The sequence below is a fragment of the Sus scrofa genome, chromosome 16, assembly GCF_054392235.1.
Source record: "Sus scrofa isolate SSC_HxYL_T2T_F1_AM1 chromosome 16, Sscrofa_HxYL_maternal_Yorkshire_Landrace_v2.0, whole genome shotgun sequence".
NCBI classification, from domain to species: Eukaryota; Metazoa; Chordata; class Mammalia; order Artiodactyla; family Suidae; genus Sus; species Sus scrofa.
The window spans coordinates 55,979,735-56,005,598 of record NC_139398.1 but is presented as its reverse complement, the minus strand read 5'-3'; the positions used below and the strand labels follow the sequence as shown (position 1 = coordinate 56,005,598).

At 34.2% G+C, this 25,864-nt stretch overlaps 1 protein-coding gene across 15 annotated transcripts in view; it reads left to right on the top strand.

Moving 5' to 3' along the window:
* CENPK (centromere protein K) overlaps positions 1-25,864 on the top strand; it is a 69,855-nt gene that overhangs the window by 10,917 nt on the left and 33,074 nt on the right. For 7 of the 15 annotated variants that reach the window (XR_014831445.1, XM_085002412.1, XM_085002413.1 and 4 more), the window contains 7 exons: positions 1,322-1,378; positions 3,039-3,111; positions 7,510-7,556; positions 17,699-17,781; positions 17,885-17,983; positions 18,319-18,445; positions 24,553-24,606. Coding sequence is in view for 6 of the 15 variants with exons in the window: in XM_085002412.1 (XP_084858538.1) it covers positions 1,322-1,378; positions 3,039-3,111; positions 7,510-7,556; positions 17,699-17,781; positions 17,885-17,983; positions 18,319-18,445; positions 24,553-24,606 (540 nt within the window). In the remaining 9 variants the exon portion in view is untranslated. Of the gene's footprint in view, positions 1-1,321; positions 1,379-3,038; positions 3,112-7,509; positions 7,557-17,698; positions 17,782-17,884; positions 17,984-18,318; positions 19,100-20,239; positions 20,785-22,198; positions 24,607-25,864 lie in introns of those variants that run through there. The other 8 variants (XR_014831452.1, XR_014831451.1, XR_014831453.1 and 5 more) reach the window with 6 other exon arrangements.

Genomic DNA, 25,864 nt, shown 5'->3' with positions numbered 1-25,864 from the left:
AAACCACAGACATTTTTGCATCCTATTCTTCCCACTAAAGTTTCTGATTAAGGCAGGTTAGTGAGTTTTTTTTTTCTCTTTTATTCTTTTAAAACATTTTTTTAAATGTTTCTTGGTACTCTATTACTAGTGTATTTTCAAATAATTTATATAATCTTTTTTCTTTTGCTTTTGAAATGTTTTCAGTATAGAAATTTGAATTTAAAAATAAAAAAAATTTTTTGACCTAAAGATACTGCAGCTAGATATAAATACAAATAAAATTTAAATTGCCCACATTTTTACTCAGATCACTGTTAACAGTTGTTACATATATTTTTTAATGGCACAGTAATGGTGTCTCCTGAATGATTTATTTTCTTATGATCTTGACCAACTGTGTTCTGTCTTCTTACCTCTTTTTTTTTTTTTTTTTTTTTAGGGCTGTACCTGTCGCATGTGGAGTTTCCCAGGCCAGGGGTCTAATTGGAGCTGTAGCTGCCGACCTACGCCACAGCCACAGCAGTGCCACATCTGCAACCTACACCATAGCTCACAGCAACACCAGATCCTTGACCCACTGAGTGAGGCGAGGGATTGAACCCACAATCTCATGGTTCCTAGTTGGGTTCATTTCCACTGGGCCACATCAGAACTCCTTTTCTTTTTTTCCTTTTTAGGAAGTTCATGGGGTAGGGGTTGAATTGGAGCGGCAGCTGCCAGCCTATACCACAGCAAAGCAAGATCAAGCTGCATCTGAGTGAGGCCAGGGATTGAACCCACATCCTCATGGATATAGTCAGAATCCTAACTTGCTGAGCCACAATGGGAACACCTGTTTTTGTTTTTCTTAAGTTCGTTATTCTTTTGCCTTTATTTTTATTTTTATTTATTTTTTTATTTTTTTGGCTGCCCCATGGCATATGGCATTCCCTGGCCAGGGATCAGGTCCAAGCTGTAGTTGCTACCTAAGCTCCTGCAGTAACATCAGATCCTTAACCTACTGTGCAGGGCAGGGGATCAATCCTGTTCCAGCCCTCCCAAGACACTGCTGATGCTGTTGTGCTACAGTAGGAATTCCCTTAAGCTCAGTTTTCATTCTGTGTTGAGTCTAGCATCCATTTTTACTTTTGTTGTATTCGCTTTGGGACTAGTTTGGCTGCCTTCCTGACTCTCTTGCTTAGGAAGTAAGGGCTTTAAACAAACTCTTCTCTTACATCAGCTATTTGTATATTGCTTTAGGTGAATATTACATTGACTAGTATAAAACGACATGGGAAGGGAATTATCTGTGGGTTATAGTATACTGTGTGACTTGTTTTTCTTTACTTTTTAAATCAAGTGTCAGAACAAGTTATCGCTTGTTGGAACTGAGACACTCACTGATTCAAATGCTCAGGTATGAATCCTTTTGTTATTCCTAAAAGTAGGGAAGTAGAATTTGTTGTGTTTTAGATAAGAAGTGTATCCATCTATATTTATGCCAAGCGTAGTAGCTTTTTATTGCCCATATGCTTAATGATTTTAGAAAAATTATTCTTTCTGATTTAAGAGAAGTACTCTAAAATCTTTTTGAATAAGCTATTATAAATAAATTATTATTAACAACTATACATACATTCAACTTCGAGTGAATTGCTTGTTAGCTGGTATTATGATACCTTCTTAAAAATTAGAACAGGCTTTCCTGTTTTGTTTTCTGCTGCAGTAGCCACAGTTATTTCACAGTGTGGAATCTTAACTGATTTTACCCTAAGCTTAAAAAACAGATTAAGATATCTGTCTTAATCAAAGACCTATGGAATTGGCTTAGAAATATACCAGTGGATCAGTGCAACAGATTAAGAATTTAAAATATGACAAACATGATAATTCTAGTCTATGGGAAAGGGATGAAGTAGTTAATAAATGATAGTGGCACAACTAGATATTCATCTGGGAGAAAATAAAATTGGACTTCTAGGGGAGTTCCCGTCGTGGCACAGTGGAAACGAATCCGACTAGAAACCATCAGTGAGTTAAGGATCCGGCGTTGCCATGAGCTGTGGTGTAGGTTGCAGACATAGCTTGGATCCCCCATTGCTGTGGCTGTGGCGTAGGCCAGCTGCTGTAGCTCAGATTAGACCCCTAGCCTGGGAACCTCCATGTGCTACAAGTACAGCTCTGAAGGGCAAAAAATAAATAAATTAATTAAATAAAATTGGACTTCTGGCTTTCATTATATAAACACAAATTCTAGTTGGATTGCTTTGAAAATCTTAAAAGTCAGAGACTAGGCAATCTAAGTAGGGACAGAGGAAAATGTCTTGGCTGTTAATAGAAATCTAGACATTGAAAGAAAACTTAGATTTATTTGACTGTATAAAAATTTTTAAATGTTTTATTGATAAAAAAAATCCTAAGAATGAAGTTAAATATCAAATGATTACAATGAAAGTTTTCCAAAAGTGGTGGGAGCATGTCAGGAGACATAGGAACCAATTGAAGTCATTCCTTCTGTCCAAAGTTGGTGTCATGTGAGCATCAAAAGGAAAAATGTCTTCAGTTGATTATAACAGTATGAGAACATAAAGAGCTATGAGCATTATAGTAATAATAAATTGGGGAGAATAAGAAGAAAACAAATTTGCCTCTTTTGGAAGTTCCTACTACCCCAGATCTTTAAATATTAAACCATCTTTTGTAAAAAATGTTATATCCATCAATAAATAGTGTTCTGTTGTGCAGTGTAAAACAATATTGTATTTGCAAAAACATTATACAATAAATAATCATTTAGTTTCCTTGGGAAATATGGTTCTTTTAGGTCAAATGCTAAAGCTAGAATTGATCTTTTTAATACTGAATCACTGGTATTATGGAAATTTATGAGCTATAATTAGTGTGGTTTACAGCAAAATTCTGTTGAGAATGATAATTTTTTATAGTTTAGATGATTATTAGCCATTTATGTAAGGAACTTCTTGTGTTAAAGTATTAAGACTGTCTACACTTTCATCTATGAGTAGATGTGAATATTCCATAAGAAATGACTTTGTTTTATTCTTTTTTTTAAATAGCTGTCTTTATTAATTATGCAAGTGAAATGTTTGACTGCTGAACTCAGTCAATGGCAGAAAGAAACTCCTGAAAGTAAGATTCTTATTTTTAGGTTTATATTTTTGTAAACAAATTAATGGTGAATTAATTTAATGATCACAAGAATTCAAGATCCATTTAGCCTTCTTGAAATTGCCTAAATTCCATTGCTATTAGAAGTCACCTTGTTTTTCTTTTATTTTTTAAACACATTTTATGCTTATTTATTATTATAGATGAATGTATTTGTCTCACATTAGAGTATGGTAATCTTGATTATGGAGCCTTAATTATAGCTATCATCTTTTCCTCATAGTCATTGTTTTATATGCTTAGTAGAAACTGTAAATTGTTTCTTAATAAATGAAACTTACCTCATGGAAAAAATAAAATTATTTTAGATACTTACTAACATAAGAGCCACATAGATTTTAAGTTGCCTTTGACCTGTCCAACTGAGGCCAATTATATTTTTGCCTTTAGCTGAGAAATAGAAGTTGGCTTAAAAATTCATAGTTAGAATACTCAACTAGGAGATGTTTTTCTGTTACGAAAGCCTGCATTTCTTTGTGCCAATATATGTCTATATTTAATCTTCCATATGGATTGAAACCTCTTTTTTCATATATGTCTCCCTTCTCCTGCCCCTCTGTCTCCTTTCTTATAGGCACCCCCCACCCCAACTTCCTGTCTAAATTTCCTTCCCATTCTCTATTCCAATTATTGGGATTCTTTTCCGCATATTCTCTTCCTAAACAATTTTATCTGCATTCTTAATTTAAACTACTATATTCATAACAGTGTCTATAATTGTTTTATGTCTTCCCCACCACCTAGTAGTCTTTAATTTCAGTACTTCTGATAGGTATGTATATATAATTGTGATTCTAATTTGCGTTAAACTCTTATCTTATTATCTCTTCTAGCATTATACTGAGCATCTCAAGTATTGCTTGCTCAATACTCTGGTGTTAAAATGTTGGTTTTCTCCAGTTGACTGTGTTTAGTTCTTTTTGCTTCTTACTCTGTATGCCTTTTCAACATTATATTTTCTGCTCTGTTGTTATATGTTATATCTGTATGAATGATTTTTATATCAGTTTGCTAGGGCTACATGGACTCAGTTGCTTAAACAACAGAAGTTTATTTTCTTACAGTTCTGGAAGCTAGAAGTACAAGATCAAGGTGTTAGCAGGTTTGGTTTCTTCTGAGGCCTCTTGGCTAATAGATTGCCATCTTCTTCCTGTATCTTCACGTGGTCATTCATCTATTTTCTGTTTTGTTTAAGCACGCCATTCATAAGGCCTAGAACCCACCCTGAAGACCTCATTTTAACTTAATTATCTCTTTAAAGATCCATTCCCAATACAGTCATATTTGGATGTATTGTAGATTAGGACATCAAAATACAAATTTGGGTGGGGTGGGAGAGGATGGGAGGATAGGCAGAAGTTACACAGTTTCCATAACAACTTTGAAATCTGTATCTCCAAAACAGGATTCTCCATAATATCACATATGTATTTGTCTAACTTCTAGACTTCTTTTCCAAATAATTCTACAGATGTTTCAGACTTGTGAACTGATCTCCATTCCCTGACCCATTGAATAGAATCTCTTTGATCTATATAAGTCTTTCTAAATTATTCAAGATTTTTCCTATTTCACATATAGCTAGTCATTAAATATTGAGCCTTATGCCACAGATTTACTTTAGGCCTTTATCACCAATCCACTAGTTTATTATTATAGACTTTTTACATCTTGATCAAGATTTTTAAAAGTTAATTATAGAAATTTTCAAAGTTAAAACTGAGGGTTCTGCTTTGTTGTTTTGCATGTGTATTATCTAGCTTTCCCAGTACCATTTATTGAGGAAACTCTTCTCTCCCTCATTGCATTGTCTTGTACCCTTCTCAAAAGTCAACTGATTGTACAGTGAGGATTTTTATTTCTGGCCTCTCTATTCTATTGTGTTGATCTATATGTCTGCCTCTGTGCCAGTAGCACATTGTTTTGATTATTGTAGCTTTGTAGCAAGTTGAAATTAGGAAGTGTGAGACCTCTACCTTTGTTCTTTTTCAAGATTATTTTGGCTGTTTGGAGTCCCTTGAGAGTCCACGTGAATTTTAGGATGGATTTTTCTATTTCTACAAACATCATTTTCTATTTCTAAAAAATATCATTGGGGAGTTCTTTTGTGGTGCAGCAGGTTAAGGAGTCTGGCAATGTCACTGCAATGGCTTGGGTTGCTGCTGTATTGCAAGTTTGATCCCTGGCCCAGGAATTTTCAAATGCAGCTGGTGTGGCAAAAAACCCACCAAAATACCAAATGTTATTAGTATTTTGATAGCAATTACATTGAATCTGTGCATCGTTTTGGGTGGTATTTACATTGTAATAATACTAAGTCTTAATCCTTGAACATGAGATTTTTTTTTCCTGAATGCTGGCCTGCCTTTAGTTTCTTTTGGCATTTTGTGGTTTTCAGCATACAAGTTTTTTGCCTCATAAAATAAATTTACTCTTAAATATTTTATTCTTTTTGATGCTGTATGTCTGGAAATTTTTAATTTTTATTTTTCTTATTATCATCATTCCTTACATACACACCTTATGCTGTTAACATAAAATACACTGTTGGTCAAATACCCACCTTATAGGGTTGCAAATTTCATAAGCTACCCCACTGGAAAGATTTTTTTAAATCTTTATATTCTTAGTGCCTGCCATGTTATATTGGTTGAAATAATTGTGTGAATGAACATTGAACTGCTACTTTTGGTCAACTCAGCAAGAGGGAGATTTTTAACTTTATGTTCTTAGAATCCTTTTCATTGTATAGCTATCCTAGGGCTGCCTATAATTAGTTCTATTACAGGGCTTATGAAGCACATAGCTTTTTCCTGTTAGAAACCCTCTATAGTGGCAAAATGACTTGGAAAGTTTTCAGCAGCATATCATTTGAGAAATTTTAAATAGCACTTTATTTGGAAAGATAAACTTTACTTTTCTAAGTATGAGTTGAACTCTTCTGGAGTTCTCACTATGATGCAGTGGGTTAAGAATCTGGTATTGTTATAGCAGTGGTGCAGGTCACAGCTGTGGCTTAGATTTTAGTCCCTGGTCTTGGAACTTCCATTTGCCATGCGTGTGGCCAAAAAAAAAAAAAAAAAAAAAAGTTGAACTTTTTAAAGTATAAAGATTTGATTTTACATGTATACACCATGCTATACAGTAGAAAAAAAATTGTGTTGGGGAAATAACAATAAAAAAAATTTTTAAAAAAGATTTGATTTTGCTGTACAAAATTGAAATGAAATATTAGGTTATACTCATTAAGCTGGCAAAAATTTTAGCAGAGTTTATAATATCTTTTGCTGTTTCTTTTTCATTGCTCCTCAAAAATTTTTAAAAAAGCATCTAACATTCTGTTTCAAAATTCAAAATTCACATTTCCTTCTGTGAAATTAAATTTCTTGGAATCTATCCCACAGAAATGAAAGCACCAATATATAAAGACATAAATAAAAGAATATTTCCTGAATCTTTTTCTTATGTGTGAAGCTAAATACTAGATACCAAGTTAGTTCTCAACCAATAATGAAATCAATACATATGGTATATTCACCATGTGGAATATCATGCAGTGGTGTAGAATTATGAAAGGACTTATACCAGATGAATAGATAGGATTTTCTTGGGTTTTGTGAAAATGAGAATAAGGTATATGAGGCGTTTCTGTTGTGGCTCAGCGGTAATGAACCTGACTAAGATCCATGAGGATGTGGGTTCAATCCCTGGCCTTGATCAGTGGGTTAAGGATCTCGCATTGCCATGAGTTGTGTAGGTAACAGATGTGGCTCGGATCTTGCATTGCTGTGGCTGTGGCATAGGCCGGCAGCTGTAACTCCAATTTGACCCCTAGCCTGGGAAATTCCATATGTTGCAGGTGTGGCCCTAAAAAGGAAAAAAAATGAGCAGAAGATCTAAGGTATATGATATGATCCCATTCTTGTAAAACCAGCAATGACCCTGGTCAGCAAAATTAATAACCATTGTAGGTATATGTTCAAGTATGTGTGTACTAATGTATATGTGTATGTATGTATAGAATCAAATCACCACAGAGGGAAATATTTAAGGAACACACTGTATATTATTAATTTTGTTTTTGTTTTTGATGGTTGGGACAATAGAATAAGAAAAGAAAAAGGCACCAAAAACAAAATGCATAAATATCACATCTGTCTAAAATTATATATGAGTTGGGTATATATGTAACGATATTAAATAAAAGGAATTTCATAAAAACTGTACATATCTTATAAAATATTCTGTAATATATAAATGGAAAGGGAAAGGGATATTTTAGAAACCACAAAATCACATTGTTGCTATTTTATGATTAACTAAGCATATCTAAAATTTTGGTTTATTTTGTTCCTATAGTGATTCCATTGAATGAAGACGTTCTGGTAACATTGGGAAAAGAAGAGGTAAGTCACTTAATGAATTTGGAGCAACCCAAAATAATTTATAACTATAAGTAAATTGGATAAGTTCTTTGCATAGCAAGTACAATGAAACCACTTTAAAACTGTATTAACTATGTTTTATTGCAAAGAATATTTGAGAGGATTTAAGTTTTGAATACTGTGTGTAAACCTTGTATTTAATTTTCTGTTGATTAAATGCTTCATAATAAAAAGTTAAGCATCGTTAAATGATCATCACATACATCTGTCCTCCTCAAAGCTTAACATAAATGTCAATAAAAGAGTTCACATGTGGCTCAGTGATAATGAACCTGACTAGTATCCAGGAGGAAACAGGTTTAATTCCTGGCCTTCCTCAGTGGGTTAATAATCTGGTGTTGCAGTGAGCTGCAGTGTAGGTCACAGACATGGTTCGGGTATGGCATTGCTGTGGCTGTGGTGTAGGCTGACAGCTGCAGCTCCAATTTGACCCCTAGCTGGGGAACTCCCATGTGCTGTGGGTGTGTCCCTAAAAAGAAAAAGAAGTCAGTAAAGATATTTGTAAAGTGTCAGTTTACTAGTTCAAAGTATAGGAGAGATGATAGAAGCAATGGAGAATTTTGTAGAGCATGGACATAGATAAGTATCTGTGTTCCTAAGGCAGAAATAAGAAAGACAAGTAGATTATCTACCCTACAGAATGGCTTTGGATTTTAAGGAACCTGGTACTTCAGAATTCAAGATTCAAGTATGGAGCTAAAATAAGAAGATTGCTTTAAAGTAAGAACAGGCTACTAGACCTCTCTCTCGCTTTATTTTGTAATCAAGCAATTAACTTTTACTCACATACCTGAAAACTAGAGAAATATGGTATCGAGACATTAAGCTATTGAGGCTCTGGACTCAGAGTCCAGGTTGGGTGTATAGTAGGGGTAGCGTGAGGTCAGAAGTCTGGAAGCTCAAGTTAACATCTCTATACTGAGTGGTGGAACTGCCAGCTCCTTCCCCGATCTATTTCCAGGAGCCCTACAGTCTGGTATAAAAGTAGGCTCAGGCTGGAGGTAAAATAATCTTTGGAATTTTTAAACGGCCCTAGGAAAAATAAAGTCTCTAAGTATTAATGTATGGAGCTTCCCAGTGAAAAGCAGGATGGCTGTAGCTCAAAAAGGTCTGTTTATAAACATTTTGTTTTTGAGCTTTAAATGTAAGTGGCCAACTTTTATTCAACATTATATTGGAGTTCCTAATCACAGCAATCAGACAAGAAACAGAAATAAAAGAAGTAAGATTGTCACTGTTTGTAGATGACATAATGGTGTATATAGAAAATCCTAAAGGCACTACCCCAAAACTGCTGGAGCTCATTAGTGAATTTGGTAAAGATGCAAGATACAAAATTAATATACAGAAATATATTGCATTCATGTACATTAATAGCAAACCATCAGAAAGAGAAATTAAGGAAATAATCACATTTACCATCACATCAAAAATAATAAAATACCTAGGAATAACCCACCTTAGAAGGTTTTCTGTACTTAGAAAATTGTATGACGCTGATGAAAGAAATTGAAGATGACACAAACAGATAGAAAGATTTACCATCTTCTTAGATTGAAAGACTCAGTATCATTACCATATTACCCAAGGCAATCTACAGATTCATTGTGATCCCTATCACAGTACCAGCGGCATTTTTCACACAACCAGAACAAATAATTTTAAAATTTGTATGGAAACACAAAAGACCCCAAATAGCCAAAGCAATTTTAAGAAAGAACAAAGCTGGAAGAATCACACTCTCTGCCTTCAGACTATACTACAAAGCTTCAGTCATCAAGACATGTGGTACTGGCACAAAACCGACACAGATGGAAGAACAGAAGCGAGAGCCTGTAAATAAACCCATGCACTTATGGTCAGTTAATCTATGACAAAGGAAGCTTAAGGAAAAGACACTGTCTTCAATAACTGGTGCTGGAAAAACTGGACAGCTACCTGTACAAGAGTGAAATAAGATCATTCTCTAACACCATATATAAAGTGGATGAAAGACCTAAATGTAAGACTGGAAACCATAAAACGCCTAGGGAAAATATAGGCAAAATACTCTAACATAAATCAGAGCAATATTTTTTTGGATCTGTTTCCTAAAACAGGAAATAAAAGCAAAAATATAATTGGGACCTAATTAAACTTAAAAGATTTTTCCCAGGGAAGGAAACCATCAACAAAATGAGAAGACAACCTACTGAATGGGAGAAAACATTTGCAAATGATATAGACTGAGACAGGGTTAATATCCAACATAGATAAACAGCTCGTACAACTGAACATCAAAAAAAAAAAAACAAAAACAAAAAACCAAGCTGATTAAAAAGTAGACAGGAGACTTGAACAGACCTTTTCCCAAAGCGGCATGCAGATTGCCAGCAGGCACATGAAAAGGTTCACATGTTGATGATCATCAGGGAAATGCAGATCAAAACCGCGCTGTGATACCACCTTACACTTGGTGGGAAAGTTGGTGGAAAAGTAAATTGGTGTAGCCTTTGTGGAAAACAGTTTCTCAAAAAACTAAAAATAGAACTCCCATTTGACTCAGAAATTCTACTCCTGGGTCTATATCCACAAAAACCAAAATCACTAAGTCAAAAAGATACATGCACCTTAATGTTCATAGCAGCATTATTTATAGATGTTAAGATATGAAGCTACCTAAGTGTCTAACAAATGAATGGATAAAAAAGATGTGGTATATATAAATAATAGAACACTACTCAGCCGTAAGAAAGAATGAAATTTTGCCTTTATAGAACCATGAATGGACTTGGAGAGGGTTATGCTAAGTGAAAGAAATCAGAGAAATGATATGATATCACTGTATAGTATCACTTAAATGTGGGCTCTAAAAAATACAACAAACTAGTTATTATAATAAAAGGAAGCAGAACTCACAGTTATAGAGAACTAGTGGTTATCCATGGGAAGAGGGGGAGGGAGGGGCAATCAGAGGCAATTAAAAGGTACAAGCAGTTAGGTATAAATTAAGCTACAATGCTATTTTGTATAGCAGAATATAGTCAATATTTTATACTAAGTATAAAGAGAATATAATCTATAAAACTTGTAAATCACTGTATTATATACCTGTAACATACAATATTGTACATTTGCTATACTTTTAAGTTAAAAAAATGTAAATGGTTAGCTAATGATCATTGACATTTTTAAATACCTACAAATGGAAAGGCAGAAACCCAAAACAATTGACATGATGAACCTCAGGATATAGAGACAATTCAAGGAACAAAGAGAATTTAATAAAATATCTTTGGAGAGTTAAAAAAAATTTTTGAGTCCTCAAAGTAACAGAATGCCAACTTAAAAAAAAAGTACCATTTTTTACATTCTCTAGAATGGCTGTAATCACAAAACAGATAATAACAGGTGTTGGTAAAGATGAGAGATTAAAACACTTTCTTCTACACTGCTAGTGGGATTGTAAAAGGATGCAGCCACTTCAGAAAATGGTCTAATAGTTTCTCAAAAGGTGAAAGAATTACTATTTGAACCAGCAGTTTCACTCTTAGGTATATACCGAAGAGAAATGAAAATACGTGTGTGTGGCCATGCAAAAACTTACGTGTAGAATGTTCATGGCAATATTTTTCTTAATGACCAGAAAGAGAAAACAACCCAATGTGCATCAACTGATGAAAGGATAAATAAAATGTGATATAACTATACAGTGGCATATTAGTTGTCAATAAAAAGAAATACTTATATAAGCTCTATAATATGTATATTCCTTGAAAACATTATGCTAAATGAAATAATCCATTCACAAAGGATCACATATTATACGATTTCATTTATATGAAATGTCCATAATAGGCAAATGTATAAAGATAGAAAGTAGATTGTTATTTGGTGATTAAGAGTGGGTGATTGGAGAGGAAATAGTGAGTGACTATTAGATACTACTCGATACTGCTACCAAGTTTCCTTTTGGGATGATAAGAATGACCTAAAATTGATTGTGCTGATGTTTGTACTTCTCTATAAATATACTAAAATTATTGAATTATATCCTTTAAATGGATGAATTGTGTGGTATGTTAGTTACGTCTCAATAAAGCTGTTATTTTTCAGAACGGAGCAATCAGAGAATAAGAAAGCCCTTCTAAATGAAAACATGATAGCTGAAATAAATAGAAAAAGATTGGTAATTATAGTCTTAGAAATCTAGAAAGTAGATTAGGAAGGGGGAAAAAAAGAAAATTAGAATCATGGAGGTTAAGAACACCCAAGTATCAACTCAGAAGTATAGCATATGATCAGCAGAAATTTCAAAGTAGAAAAAAAAATGGAAGGGAAGAAATAGTAAATAATACATGACCATTTTCCCAAAATGAAAGATAATGAGTCTTCTCCACATTGTAAAGGTTCACATTATTTTTAATATCGTGAATTTAAAACAATACATAGCATGATAATCCATCATTATTTTCCCTTTGGTAGCAGCCCTTATGCTAATAACTGTAGTTTGGACTGGCCAAAATCCAGACTTGTTGCAGTGGCAGGGTCTGCCTCAACACTACTTTCATTTTAAATGTTACAGATAAAAATAACAAAAAGTTTGAATATTTAGCTTGTTTCTCATTATTTTTCATTCTCTTATGCATCCAGTGAGCCAACTTTATGAGAATTTTTTTGTTACTTCTAAATTTCATTGGTAATTTCTACCTATAGTAATTGATCACAGTGCAGCTATTATCTTTTTTTGTCTTTTTTTTTTTAGCTATTTCTTGGGCCGCTCCCGCGGCATATGGAGGTTCCCAGATTAGGGGTGGAATCGGAGCTGTAGCCACAGGCCTACGCCAGAGCCACAGCAACGCGGGATCCGAGACGTGTCTGCAACCTACACCACAGCTCACGGCAACGCCAAATCGTTAACCCACTAAGCAAGGGCAGGGACTGAACCCGCAACCTCATGGTTCCTAGTCGGATTCGTTAACCACTGCGCCACGGCGGGAACTCCGCAGCTATTATCTTATACCTTAGTTGACTCAGTAGCCATCAGGCATCAGTGATTCATCATCCCCTGCCTCATCATCCTCTTTTCCCAAAGAGCACTTTCACCATGTTTGAGCAGCCAGGTCATTATAGCAGATCCCACTCTGATGCCAACTGTGTTGAGGTTTCCCCCAAGACCACTCTCAGATTCAGTGATCCACTAGATGGACTGACAGGATAAAAGAGCTATTATATTCATGGCTATGGTTTATTGTGAGAGGACACAAATTAAAATGAGACAAGGGAAAACACATATGAGCCAAGCTTTATGGGAGTCTTTTCCTAGTAGACTTGCATAGGTGCATTTACTTCTCCCTACAACTGTGTGTGACAATATGTACAAAGTATTGTCAAATAGGAAAATTACCTGACCCTTGTTGTCCAGGGTTTCAGGAGTTAGTCACTGTGCATGCAGGGCCTCTGTGACTGACCCTAGCTACTCAGATGCCAGCCTCCCAGAGCAAAAATGCATTCACCATGAATCACATAGTTAGAATGAACTCTCTAATCAAACTGGTACTAATTAGCAAGGCTCCAGCCATAAAAAAACACCTTAATCAGAAAGAATATTCCATGATTTCATTGAATATTCCATGGTTCTGTGCCTGGAACCCTGCCTCATCTTCTGTTCCTGCCAGACCCTTTGGCTACCATCCTACCACCCTGGTGTCTGGAAGCTCTTGCTTTGCCAGACTGGGATGGTGGCAGAGGGGTGCTGCTTTTCCTGTTGCACTGAACTGTACATATGTTAATAGTACAAATCCAGTGCTACGTTTTTATAATTGTAATTAAACTTTATTCTACAAAAAAAAAAAAAGAACTGCTGCTCTAGGAATCTACCAAGGACCACTCCTAAAGATAGGTCCTTCCTCATAATGTGCAGAATTTGTGCAGCCTTAGTCTGCTGAGTTAACTCTTTCCTGCACGTCTTTTTATTCTTTAACAAGTGTCTTTTGAAGAGTTTTCTTTTCTAGTTTGGTTAACTCCATTTTATCAAGTTTTCTTTTAAGGTTTGTGTTCAAATATAAGAAATACTTGCTCAATCTAAGGTCACAACGATTTTCTTGCCCTTTTTTTTTTTTTTTTAGAAATTTTAATGTTTCAAGTTTCATATTTATATCTGTGATCCACTTAATATTTACATGTGGAATAAATCATTGATAAAGGTTTATTTTTTTATATGGATACTAATTGTTATAGTGCAAATTATTGAAAAAAATCTTTTTTCTTTTGAATTTCCTTTACACATGTATTGAAAATTGATCACACATATATGGCTCTATTTCTAGACTTTCCATTTGTTCACCATCTATGTTGTGGATGTTTTTCTTTTTTCTGTGTTTTTTCTCTCTTTAGGTGAATAATATGTTGTTTTGTTTACTGAAGCTTTGTAATGTCTTGAAATTAAGTTGTATGAGTTCATTTTGTTCTTTACTAAAATTGTTTCATATTTTCATATAAATAAGAATTGGCTTGCCATTCTATCTCATAAATATGCTAACTGGAATTTTGACCAAGATTACCCTGAGTTTATAGTTTATATTGAGGAGAAGTGACATCTCCTGTGTATTGAGTCTCAATCCAGATCCATGAGCACCGTATGATCTCTGCCTTTACTTAGGTCTCCATTTATTTGTTTTTTTAGGAATTTATCTCACCAATGTTTTGATCAACAGACTAAAGATAAAAAGCATTTGATCATCTCAATGAATTCAGAAAGAATAAGTGACAAAATTCAATATTAATTTGTAATTCAAAAAAAACATAAATTATAATAGAAGTGTACAGGTCTGTATATGTTTTGTCACATTCATTCCTTAAGCATTTCATGTTTTTGATGCTATTGAAATGGTATTCTTTTTTTTTTGTTAGGACTCCACCCACGGCATATGGAGGTTAGGGGTCTAATTGGAGCTGTTGCTGCTGCCCTACACCAGAACCACAGCAACGCCAGATCCGAGTGGCATCTGTGACCTACATCACAGCTCACCACAATGCGGTATCTTAACCTACTGGGCCAGGCCAGGGATCAAACCCACAACCTCATAGTTCCTAGTTGCATTCGTTTCCGCTGCATGGCGGGAACTCCTAAAACGGTGTTCTTTTAATATTTCAATTTCCGATTATCTAGTGCTGGTGCATACAAATAAATTGATATTTGTATATTGATCTTATATCTAGTGAGCATGATAAACCACTTTATTCTAGTAGCTTTTTTATAGATTCTTTAGCATTTTCTATAAAGCTAGTCATGCCATCTGAGAGCAAAGGCAGTTTTACTTACTCCTTTCCATCTGGATGCTTTTTATGTCTTTTTCTTGGCTTATTGTACTTTCCTAGAATATTTAATAAAATATTGAATAAAGGTGAGGAGAATGAATTTTTGCCTTGTTCCTGGTCTTAGTGGATAGCTTTTGCTCCTTTATACCATTAATTGAGATAGTAGGTTTTTCATAGATGCCATTAATGAAGTTGAGAAAATTACCTTTTACTAGCATTTATGAAATCTTTTTGAGATTATGAATTAATACTGAATTTTGTCACTTATTACTTCTGAATTCTTTGAGAAGATGAATTTTTTCTTTTTAGTTTGTCGATACAGTAAATGTCACTGATATTTCAAAACTGATTTCAACTGTTAATTAACTTTGTTCCTAAGAAAAACCCCACATTTCTGTAATGTATGGATCTTTTTAATTTATTGATGGATTTAATTTGCTAAAATTTTATTAAGATTTATGTGTCTGTTTTTTTTGAGAGATACTGGTCTGCGCTTTTCTTGTGACATCTTTTTCGGGCTTTAGTATCTGTACAAATACTAGGCTTATAGAATGATTTCAGAGGTACTTTCTCTTCAAAAGAATTTGTATAGAATCAGTATTACTTATTCCTTAAATGTTGGTTAGAATTTATAGGTAAAGCCATCTGAGCCTGTTTTGTGTGTGTGTGTTTGTGGGGAGGATGTTAAACTAAAAATTCAGTTTCTTTACAGCTAGTCATGTTTTCTATTTTTCTCTGAATGAGCTTTGGTAGTTTATGACTTTCAAAGAGTTTGTTCATGTCATCTAATTTGTCAAGTTTTTTGACATAAAATTGTTGATAGCATTTTCCCATTACTCTTTTAATGTTTGTGGTAATGCTACCTCCCTCATTCCTGATGTTGGTAATTTGCATCCTTTGAGGTCCTTTAATTAGTGTGGGTAATTAACCTTCTCAAAGAATTGGCTTTGGGTTTCATCAGTTTTCTATTTTTCTTTTTGTTTTTCTGTTTCATTGATTTGAATTTTTTATCATTTTTTCTTCAGCTTAGTTTTGGTTTTATTTTCTCTTTTTCTAGTTTCGTGGAAGCAGAGGTCATTAATTTGAGGGCTTTCTTTTTTCTGCACTTGATCTTAGCCAAAAGGCTGAGAAGTGACTGAGAGTTTTCTTTTTTCTAACATAGGCTGTTAGTGATGTAAATTCTCATCTGAGTACTTCTTTTGCTTTATCCTAGAAAATTTAATTCTGTTTTTATTTTCGGGCAGTTCATAATAATTTATTTTCCTATTGATTGTGTCTTTGACTCATGAAGTATTTGTTTTATTTAAAACTTTTTTTGAAGTATGGTTGATTTACAATGTTGTCTTATACTGTAAAGTGATTCAATTATGCATATGTATATATCCATTCCCATATAGGTTATCACAGAATATTGAGTAGATTTCCCTGCACATGACCCATAGATTATTTTGAAGTATCCAAATATTTGTTGTGAGCCACAGGAAAGTCCTGAAGTATCCAAATATTTGTACATTTTTGCAGGTGCCTTTCTATTATTGATTTTTACTTTAATCTCATTGGATGATATTTAATGTAAGAGCAATATGGTTGCATTAAAATCTACATACTTGATTTTTCTTTACTTGTCATACCTTTTCTCCGTTTCTGTTTTCCTCTCTTCTCATTTCCTTGGACTAATTGTGTATTTACTAGAAAAAGTTCAGTTTATTGTAATCCCCTATAGCCACACCGTCCACTTTTATGTTCCTTAAATACTTCCAGCATATTTTTGCCTCAGGTCCTTTGTATTTAAAACTGCCTTTGCTAAAACATTCTTTTTGCCTTCTGTCTTTGGTGCTAAACTGTTAGTTAACCTTATCTGAGAGCTCCTTCCATATCATACGACCTGAAAGAGCCATCCCTGCTCCTCATTTCTGTACTCTCATTTTGACCTATTTTTACTTCTTGGTGCTTATACTTTTCTGAACTTATGAATTTGTTTGTTTGGATTCCCCTCTTTGTTCTGTTCACCTTTGCATCCTGGACTCCTTCAACAACACCCGGTAGTCAACAACTGATCAATAGATGTTTGTTAAATGAGCGATACTCATTTGTGTCTGTTTTGTATAGTCTTTTTAGAAATGAAATCTAATATGCCTGATTACTGAAAATTCACCATTAAATTGCCTTTCAGTATGAAAATAAAACTTATTGCTCGAAACCGCTTATATTTTTAGGAGTTCCTGCTATGACAACAGTGGGTTAAGAATCTGACTGCAGCAGTTCAGCTCGCCTCAGAGGCATGGTTTTAATCCCTGGCCCAGTGTAGTGAGTTAAAGAATCCTGCATTGCTGCAGCTGCAGGTCATATTCAGTCCCTGGACCAGGAAATTCCATATGCTGTGGGTGCAGCTGTTAAAAAAACAAAAAACCGAAAATGAGCTCTTATATATTTATTTTTTATTTCTTTTATTATTTTTGTTGTTGTTGTTTTAGGGCCGCACCTGCGGCACCCACACTGCAGCTCACCACCACACCAGATCCTTAACCCACTGAGCAAGGTCAGGGATCGAACCCACGTCCTCATGGATATTAGTCAGGTTCATTACCGCTGAGCCACAATGGGAACTCTGATATTTTTAAATTTTGCAATGAAATATTACAAAGAGCTTAGTACTTGCTCTATATTATGCTTTCAAAGACTTTCTGCTAGACTCTGATTTCTGGCTGTATATCCTAGACAACATGTAAATTTCACTGACATTCAGAGATGTGACTGTTCATAAATTAAAGACTGAGCAATTGATTTTAATTATTTTGTTCTAGTTCCAAAAATTGAGACATGATCTTGAATTGGTACTATCTACTATTAAGTCAAAGAATGGAAAGTTAAAAGAAGATTTGGAAAGGTATATTTATATTATAATTACCATTAATTGTTGGTTGAGATATATTGAATTGGCATTAGTGTTTTATTTGACTATTGTTTATTTTGTTTTCCCATGTTTAAAGGGAGCAAAAATGGCTGGATGAACAGCAACAGATATTGGAATCTCTTAATGTAGTACACAGTGAATTGAAACAGCAGGTCGTGACATTTTCTGAATCAAGGTATTGATTTTGTGTTCTAGGTTTTCAAAATAGAGGAAATTATTTTCTTTTTTAATGTTACATGAAATAGATAAATGAAAAGAAGGTAAATATTACCAGAAATTGTGAGCCTTACCTTGACTTTTGCCAAAGTTAGGTAACAAAATCTTTTATGAATAATTTGACTTTCAGTGTTCCTACTGTTAAATAGAGACTTTCTCATAAAGCTAGTTATTTGGTTTAAGCAAATGAAGTTTGGATAAGGATTTTGGTCAATTTTATGAGTAACCAGTTATATATACTTAAGTGTTTTATCAGTGAAATAATTGTCTTAAATTTTTAAAACCATTTTTTAGAGTCTTTAATGAGTTGAAAACGAAAATGCGTGATATAAAAGAATATAAGGAGAAACTCTTGGTTACCTTGGGTGAGTTTCTAGAAGACCATTTTCCTCTGCCTGATAGAAGTGTTAAAAAGAAAAAGGTAAGTTTTAGAGAAGACATTTATGTAGGTATTCACATATGAAATTGTTTTAGATAGGATCAAATGTAAATTTTCTGATAAATTTTTACATGTTTATTATATATTTCAATACACACACAAAAAGGTACATGTGCAGAAATATTGTATCATCACATTATATTTATTGAAAAGAAGTAATCTAGTTATTCAATAAAATAGGATTAAATACACTTTTTTTACATTGTATCCATATGATGGGGGAAAATGCAGCTTTACAAAATACTGTGTTGAACACCATCAAAGGACTTTATGAAATGCTCACAAATTATTGTTAGAGGATAAAACCCGGATGATTAAATTGTGTAAGTCTAATTCATACCAAAAAATGTAATAGTGTTGCCAAAAAGTATCTAGGCAAGGATTGTAGGTGAGATTTGTTTTCGTTTTCATTTTCGCTGTTTTCCAAATTTTTCATGAGTAACATGTATAACTTTTAAAATCAGGAGTTCTCATTGTGGCTCGGTGTTGATAACCCCAACTAGTATCCATGAGGATTCTGGTTTGATCCCTAGTGCTGCTCAGTGGGTTAAGAATCCAGCGTTGCCATGAGATGAAGTGTAGGTTGCAGGCTTGGCTCTGATCTGCCATTGCTTTGGTGTAGGTTAGCAGCTGCAGGTCTGATTCGACCCCTAGCCTGGGAACTTCCATATGCCATGGGGTGCAGCCCTAAAAAATAAAAAAATAATAAAATCAAATAAAATCAGAAGATAACTTGTTATTTAAGGTAAATTATTGAGTATTTTAATAGTATTTATGGAATAAATCTTTTCCACAGAGGCAAATAAAGGTTTTATTGGGTGACGGAAGATTGGAAACACTTTAATTCCTTTTTTATTATTATTAATTTTTTGTCTTTTTAGGTCCATACCTGCGGCATATTGAGGTTCCCAGGATAAGGGTCAAATCAGAGCTGTAGCTGTGGGCCCATGCCACAACCACAGCAATGCAGGTCCAAGCTGCGTCTGTGACCTACACCACAGCTCACAGCAGCACCAGATCCTTAATCCACTGAGTAAGGCTAGGGATTGAACCTGCGTCTTCATGGATGCTAGTCAGATTCATTTTTACTGAGCACAACGGGAAATCCTTTAATTCCTTTAAAAAAACAGCATAGGGTATATATACATATAATTTGTGGAAGTGGAATAGCCATTGAAACTGGTACCAGAGTGATCTTTCTACAGATAAACATATTTAATTATTTAATCATGTATTTAAAACATATATTGCAGTCATTTTTCAACATAAAACTTTTGATGACGACCTCTGGGATGACTATAAACTCCTTAATGAATTTATATTTGGAGTTCTTCTATCTCTTTAGCCTCCTTTCCAACCATTTTTTATCTGTCTCTTGCATGAGTCTCTTCAACCATTCTACTATAGTTCTAGCAAATAAGGAATGATCTGTCACTTTTTTGTGCCTTATACATTCTGTTCTCTCTGGTAACAACAATTCCTCTCTGGTCAGGGTAGTAAATTCCTTCCTAAAGCAGTTCATACATCATCTTTTGTGTGAAGCACTGCATGAAGGTGTCATTTTATTAGCATTTAAATTACTACATGATTTTGTAGTAAACATTTTTGTCCCTCTCTCTATTCACCCACCACACACTGAGCTCCATGGTGTATTTAACTCATCTTTGTTAGCTCCACTATCTTGCATATCTTTTATAAGACCTTTGAGTTCATGGTTTTTTGTTTGTTTGTTTTGCCTTTTCTAGGGCCGCTTCTTTGGCATATGGAGGTTCCCAGGCTAGGGGTCTAATCGGAGCTGTAGCCACCGGCCTATGCCAGAGCCACAGCAACACGGGATCCAAACCATGTCTGCAACCTACACTACAGCTCATGGCAACGCCAGATCCTTAACCACTGAGCAAGGCCAGGGATCGAACCCACAAACTCATGGTTCCTAGTCAGGTTCGTTAACCACTGCACCATGACGGGAACTCCCGAGTTCATGTTTTTTGAATGATTGTGAGCATACTAGAAAAAGAAGAAAAAGCTGTTTGTTTTCTTATAATTTGTGTTTTTCTATTCTTCCCTTTCTACTTTGTAACTGTCAGTAGGCTTTACATTTATTATGGACTATTTCTCCTATTCTGTCCATTGTTATTTGTATCCCTTAGTCATTTCTGAAATTATTGACAGCCTTCTGTTAACTATTTCATTAAATTCATGATCCCTTTGAGTTCCGTGGTGGCTCAGCAGGTTAGTGATCCAGCATTGTCATTGCTGTGGTGCGAGTTTGATCCTTGGCCCAGGAACTACCACATGCTGTGGGTATAGCCAAAATAAAATTTGTGATATCTTACGTCTTAATGATTATAATCTGTTACATAACCCAATGACTTATTTTCTGATTGCAGTCTCTTTTTTAACTTTTTTCTTAACCTATTAAGATTCTCTCCTAATAGAACCAAAAGTTTGACTCATTCTTAAAAGGAAGCATTGATTACCAGAAGCCATCATGGGTTCATTAAATTGTATTGGATAAGCTCACTTTAAAAAAAAATAAAGTCTATTAAATAAAGTTTATACATGTTACAAAAAGATAGGTTACTTGCCCTCTCTCTCTCTCTGTCAAGCAATGATACTGAATGTATTGGTGGACTCAAGCTGCTATAATATAACAATAATACCAAAAACTAGATTGCTTAAACAAAGAAATGTATTTTTTCACAATTTAGGATACCAAAATCCAAGGTAAAGGTGCCATCAGTATTGTTTTTTGCTGAGGCCTTTCTTCCTGGTTGTGGTTCCCTGCCTTCTTGCTGAGACCTCACATGGCTTTTTCTATTTTTTGAGTTTAGAGAGAGCATTCTGGTGTTTCTTCCTTGTCTTAAAAGGGCCAGTCCAGTTGGATTAGGGCCCTACCTTTATGATTGCATATAACCTTAATTACCATTTTAAAGGCTCTACTTCCAAATACAGTCACATTGGGGATTAGGATTTCAGCATAAGAACTTTGGAAGGCACGATTTTGTCTATAACACTTCACTTTATAATTCAAAGATGTATACTAAAAAGAAACAACCAGACTCCCTCCACCAGATCATTAACATTAGGTGAATGTTATTTGAGACGTCTTCCTTAATACATACATATGTAGAAACATAAATGGACTGATGATAGGGTGAATCAATGTAATTTTGTACATGCTAATATAAAATATTTTTAGATTAATTTTACTTATGTTTGATAGACAAATGAGTGAAGTTGAATTCAGATAAATAAATATTTTTTTGCTTCAAGTGATTTATTGGTTCCCTGATATGAAAAATAAGAAAATTAACATTCTTCCCTCTATGCCCTCATTCTACTTGTTTTATTTATTTTAACTTTGGCAGGTTTATAGCGGTTATATTGTGTTCTGATACCATCATTTATATATATGTTAGTCTTTATTGTACATTGTGTTGGATTCAATGCTTATCATTTTTTACCATTCATTTTTTAGTTTTTAAGTTTAATCCATTATTTGATATGATGGGTTTCTTTGACAGTAATTTCTTCAAAAAGAATTCCAGGGTATTTTATTTTTTGAATTCTTAAATGCTGAACACATTGTTTCCTTTATACCTGAAGGCTTAACTTTGGCACAATTTTTTAAAACCTCAGACTTGAGGTCTTGTTGCTGGAAGAGTTCTTTGTTTTGTTTTTGTTGTTTGTTTGCTTTTTTGCTTTTTAGGGCTGCACCCACAGCATATGGAGGTTCCCAGACTAGGGGTCGAATTGGAGCTACAGCTGCAGCTGCTGACTTATGCTACAGCCACAGCAACACAGGAACTGAGCTGTGTCTGCGACCTACACCATAGCTCATGGCAACGATGGATCCTTAACCCACTGAGCAAGACCAGGGATCAAACCCACAACCTCTGGGTTACTAGTTGGATTCATTTCCGCTGTGCCACAGCAGGAACTCCTCTTTATCTTTGAATTTCAGTAACTTAACAGGGTTATGTTGGTCATTCAATATCGTATTTGCTTTGAAGATGATATATTGTTTCCAGGGGTAGATTTATGTCACATTTCATTTCATGGCAATTTTATTTTATTGTTTTTATATTGTTTTTCATATCCTTATGTTGGAACAGTTTTCATTATATTTTTCCTCTGCATTTTCTTTGATTGTCTCAAACCTTTATATATTAATCTGTGCCTTGCTGTGTATTTATCAGTTCTATAATTGTATTTGCTTTCATCGCTAGTGAATCATATGCTACTTTTTATCACTTTTTCATTTAGAAAGATAGTAGAGGACAGGAGATTTTGAGAACCCACGTTATGTCTTTACTCAGGAGTCAATTTTTTTTTGTCAGGCTTATTTTATAAAACGTTCCAAGGACTCAGTAGTAATCTTTGACTATTGTCAGGAAAGTATTAGATGTCAGTATAGTAGGAGACCTTGCAGTTAATTGAATGTTTGAACTAAAATGCTGCTGATTAGATTTAGTATTATCCTGGAAGATTTCTAGTAATTTCCCTTAGAACCTTGTCCTATTGAACAATTTTTTTTTTTGTCTTTTGGCTTTTTAGGGCCCCACCCACAGCATATGGAGGTTCCCAGGGTAGGGTTCAAATTAGAGTTGTAGCTGCCAGCCTACAGCACAGCCACAGCAACTTGGGATCTGAGCAGCATCTGTGACCTGCACCACAGCTCATGGCAACACTGGACCCTTAACCCACTGAGCAAGGCCAGGGATCAAACCTGCATCCTCATGGATACCAGTCGGGTTCATTAACCACTGAGCCACGATGGGAACTCTCTGTTGAACATTTTTAACAGTAATTTGGATAACGAGGTAGAAGACATGGTCATCAAAGTTTACAAATGATATGAAATTGAGAAGATTAGTTCGTAAATATATTAGATGACAGAATTAGAACTGTATTTTTTAACCGGCCTAGGTAAAATAAGATAGTCCAGATAAAAGAGGATGATATTTAGTGGAGGTAGACAGGCTGTCTTTCTTGGGTTTAAAACATTAAGGAATGAAGGAGATGTAGCTTAGGTAGATGTAATGAAGGAGACTTCAGCACTTCAGATGATAGTATTCTCAGAACGAGGTCAACAGGGTGAAATAGATGTCTAAAAGCTAATGCAATCTTAAACTTAATAAAATCCCATCATCCATGTGTATGGAAGTGAGTCTTTTCATCTTTGGTTTTTGAATCACATCTGTATCATTGTGGAGAATGGATTTTTTTTTTTTTTCCCACTGTACAGCAAGGGGATCAAGTTATCCTTACATGTGTACATTACATTTACATTTTTTTCCCCCACCCTTTATTCTGTTGCAGCATGAGTATCTAGACATAGTTCTCAGTGCTACTCAGCAGGATCTCCTTGTAAATCTATTCTAAGTTGTGTCTGAGAATGGATTTTTTTAAAAAGGCAAATTAGAGCACTTTCAGAGAACAACCATAACATTAAGAGGTAGTAATAATTGAAGAAACTCATGCTGATTAACGTGGAGAAGACATGGACCTCATAATGACTGTCTTCAAATATTTGAGGAACTCTTGGATGGAATTAGAATGAGGTTTATTCTCTGTAATTCCAAGAAAAAAGAACTAGTGAGTTAACATTAGGAACTCTCAAGAACTATGAAAAGACTAACAGGTCTCCCTGGGAAGCAAGTTTCCTGTCCTGAAGCTGTATTAACACAGTCTGTAATATTATTTGTTTGGGATGTTTTTAATGGGGGGGGTTCAAACATTAGGCTTTCTTTTATATGAGTATGTATAATATATGTAATATAATTTATCCATTATATATTTATAGATAGATAGTCTGAGTTGTATCTTATGGTAATTGCAAAAGGTATCTGTCTTAGAAGGTGTTTCAATTGTATTTTTATGAGCCCTACTGTTTAGTATAAGCAGGTTGTTTACTTTCAGAATTCTTTTAAAATGATCGAATTGTATATGTTTGGTTTTAGTATATCTTGACCATTGCAATTGAGAAATATTAATTTTTAAAATTTTGTAGTAAATATAATCTAATATTCTGCCGTTGACAGAATTGAAATGTTAATTCTTTGTTATTCACACTTCTCTCAAAGAAAAACACTCAAGAATCAACGGCACAACTGATAACACTGCATGAAATCTTAGAGGTAAGTGTTTTGTGTAATTGTTTTGCTTGAAGATGTCTCTTAATTAGTGATTTGTGAATATTTATACATAGGCTTGAAAAGAAAAAATGCTGCTTTAGTTCTTAAGGTATACACTAATTTTTATTAAATATATTTATCTTTAGTATAAAATTAGTTTTATTTTTTATGTAGAACTAGAAAGAATATTACTATTTTTAAAAAGAAGTTGAAATTGTCATATTCCCAAGATTAATATTTTAAGAAAATTTTTATGATGTTAATTAGTATCTACACAGTGAAACCCCATGCTCTTATATTGATATAATCTTTAGTTGGCAACTCTGTGTTCTCTTTAAAATATTTCATTGAGTTTAAGGATTCTTTCCATAAAGTTGCAGAAATTCATGTACAAGTTTTCCTTAAATAATATCAGCTTCTTTTTTTCATAATGTAAGGACCGAATAATTTCAACTTTTACTTGACATTACCTTTTTTTAAAAAAGAAAACAAATATCTTTGACCTTTTTAAAAAAAGATTTTGAACTTCAGCCAAATTATCAAATATATTCAATACTTTAAATCTTTTTTTTTTCTTTTTTTGGCCACCCTGTGGCATATGGTGTTCCTGGGCCATACTGGGTCAGATCTGAGCCACAGTTGTGACCTGTGCTACAACTGTGGCAACACTGGATCCTTTAACCCACTGCACTGGGCCAGGGATTGAACCTGTCACTGCAGAGATGGCTCCAATCCCATTGCACCACAGCAGGAACTCTTTAAATACTTTAAATCTTGATATGATAATCCATTGCAAATTGAGTAGAGAGGAAGGTAAAATAGTCTACGAATAGGTAGTTAACAATGTGACTTTTGAAAATTATTGTTAAGTTTAGAATAAAGTGATTTAAAAAAACTTGTTTCATTGTAGTTTTATGAATTGAATGCTGAAGTCTCTCGCTAAGTGGTTTTTGTACCTCATTATATCTTAATACTATAGTATTGCTTTGAAAAACAATCACAAATATTTGTTAGATTTGGCATTAGAATCTTTTAACAATTTCTATTTATTCCAGTACTAATATTTCTCATGGATGACTTAATTTTTTAAAAAAATAAATTTGTCTTATATGTTGCAAATATTGATGGTTCTTAACTGGGAAATAATATGGGTAATTTTTGAACAGTGTATTATTGGATACCATTTAAAACTTAGAAACCATTTTTGTCTTCAGGTCTTGATAAAAGTGACTAAAATTTAAACTTCAGTAAATAATGAAAC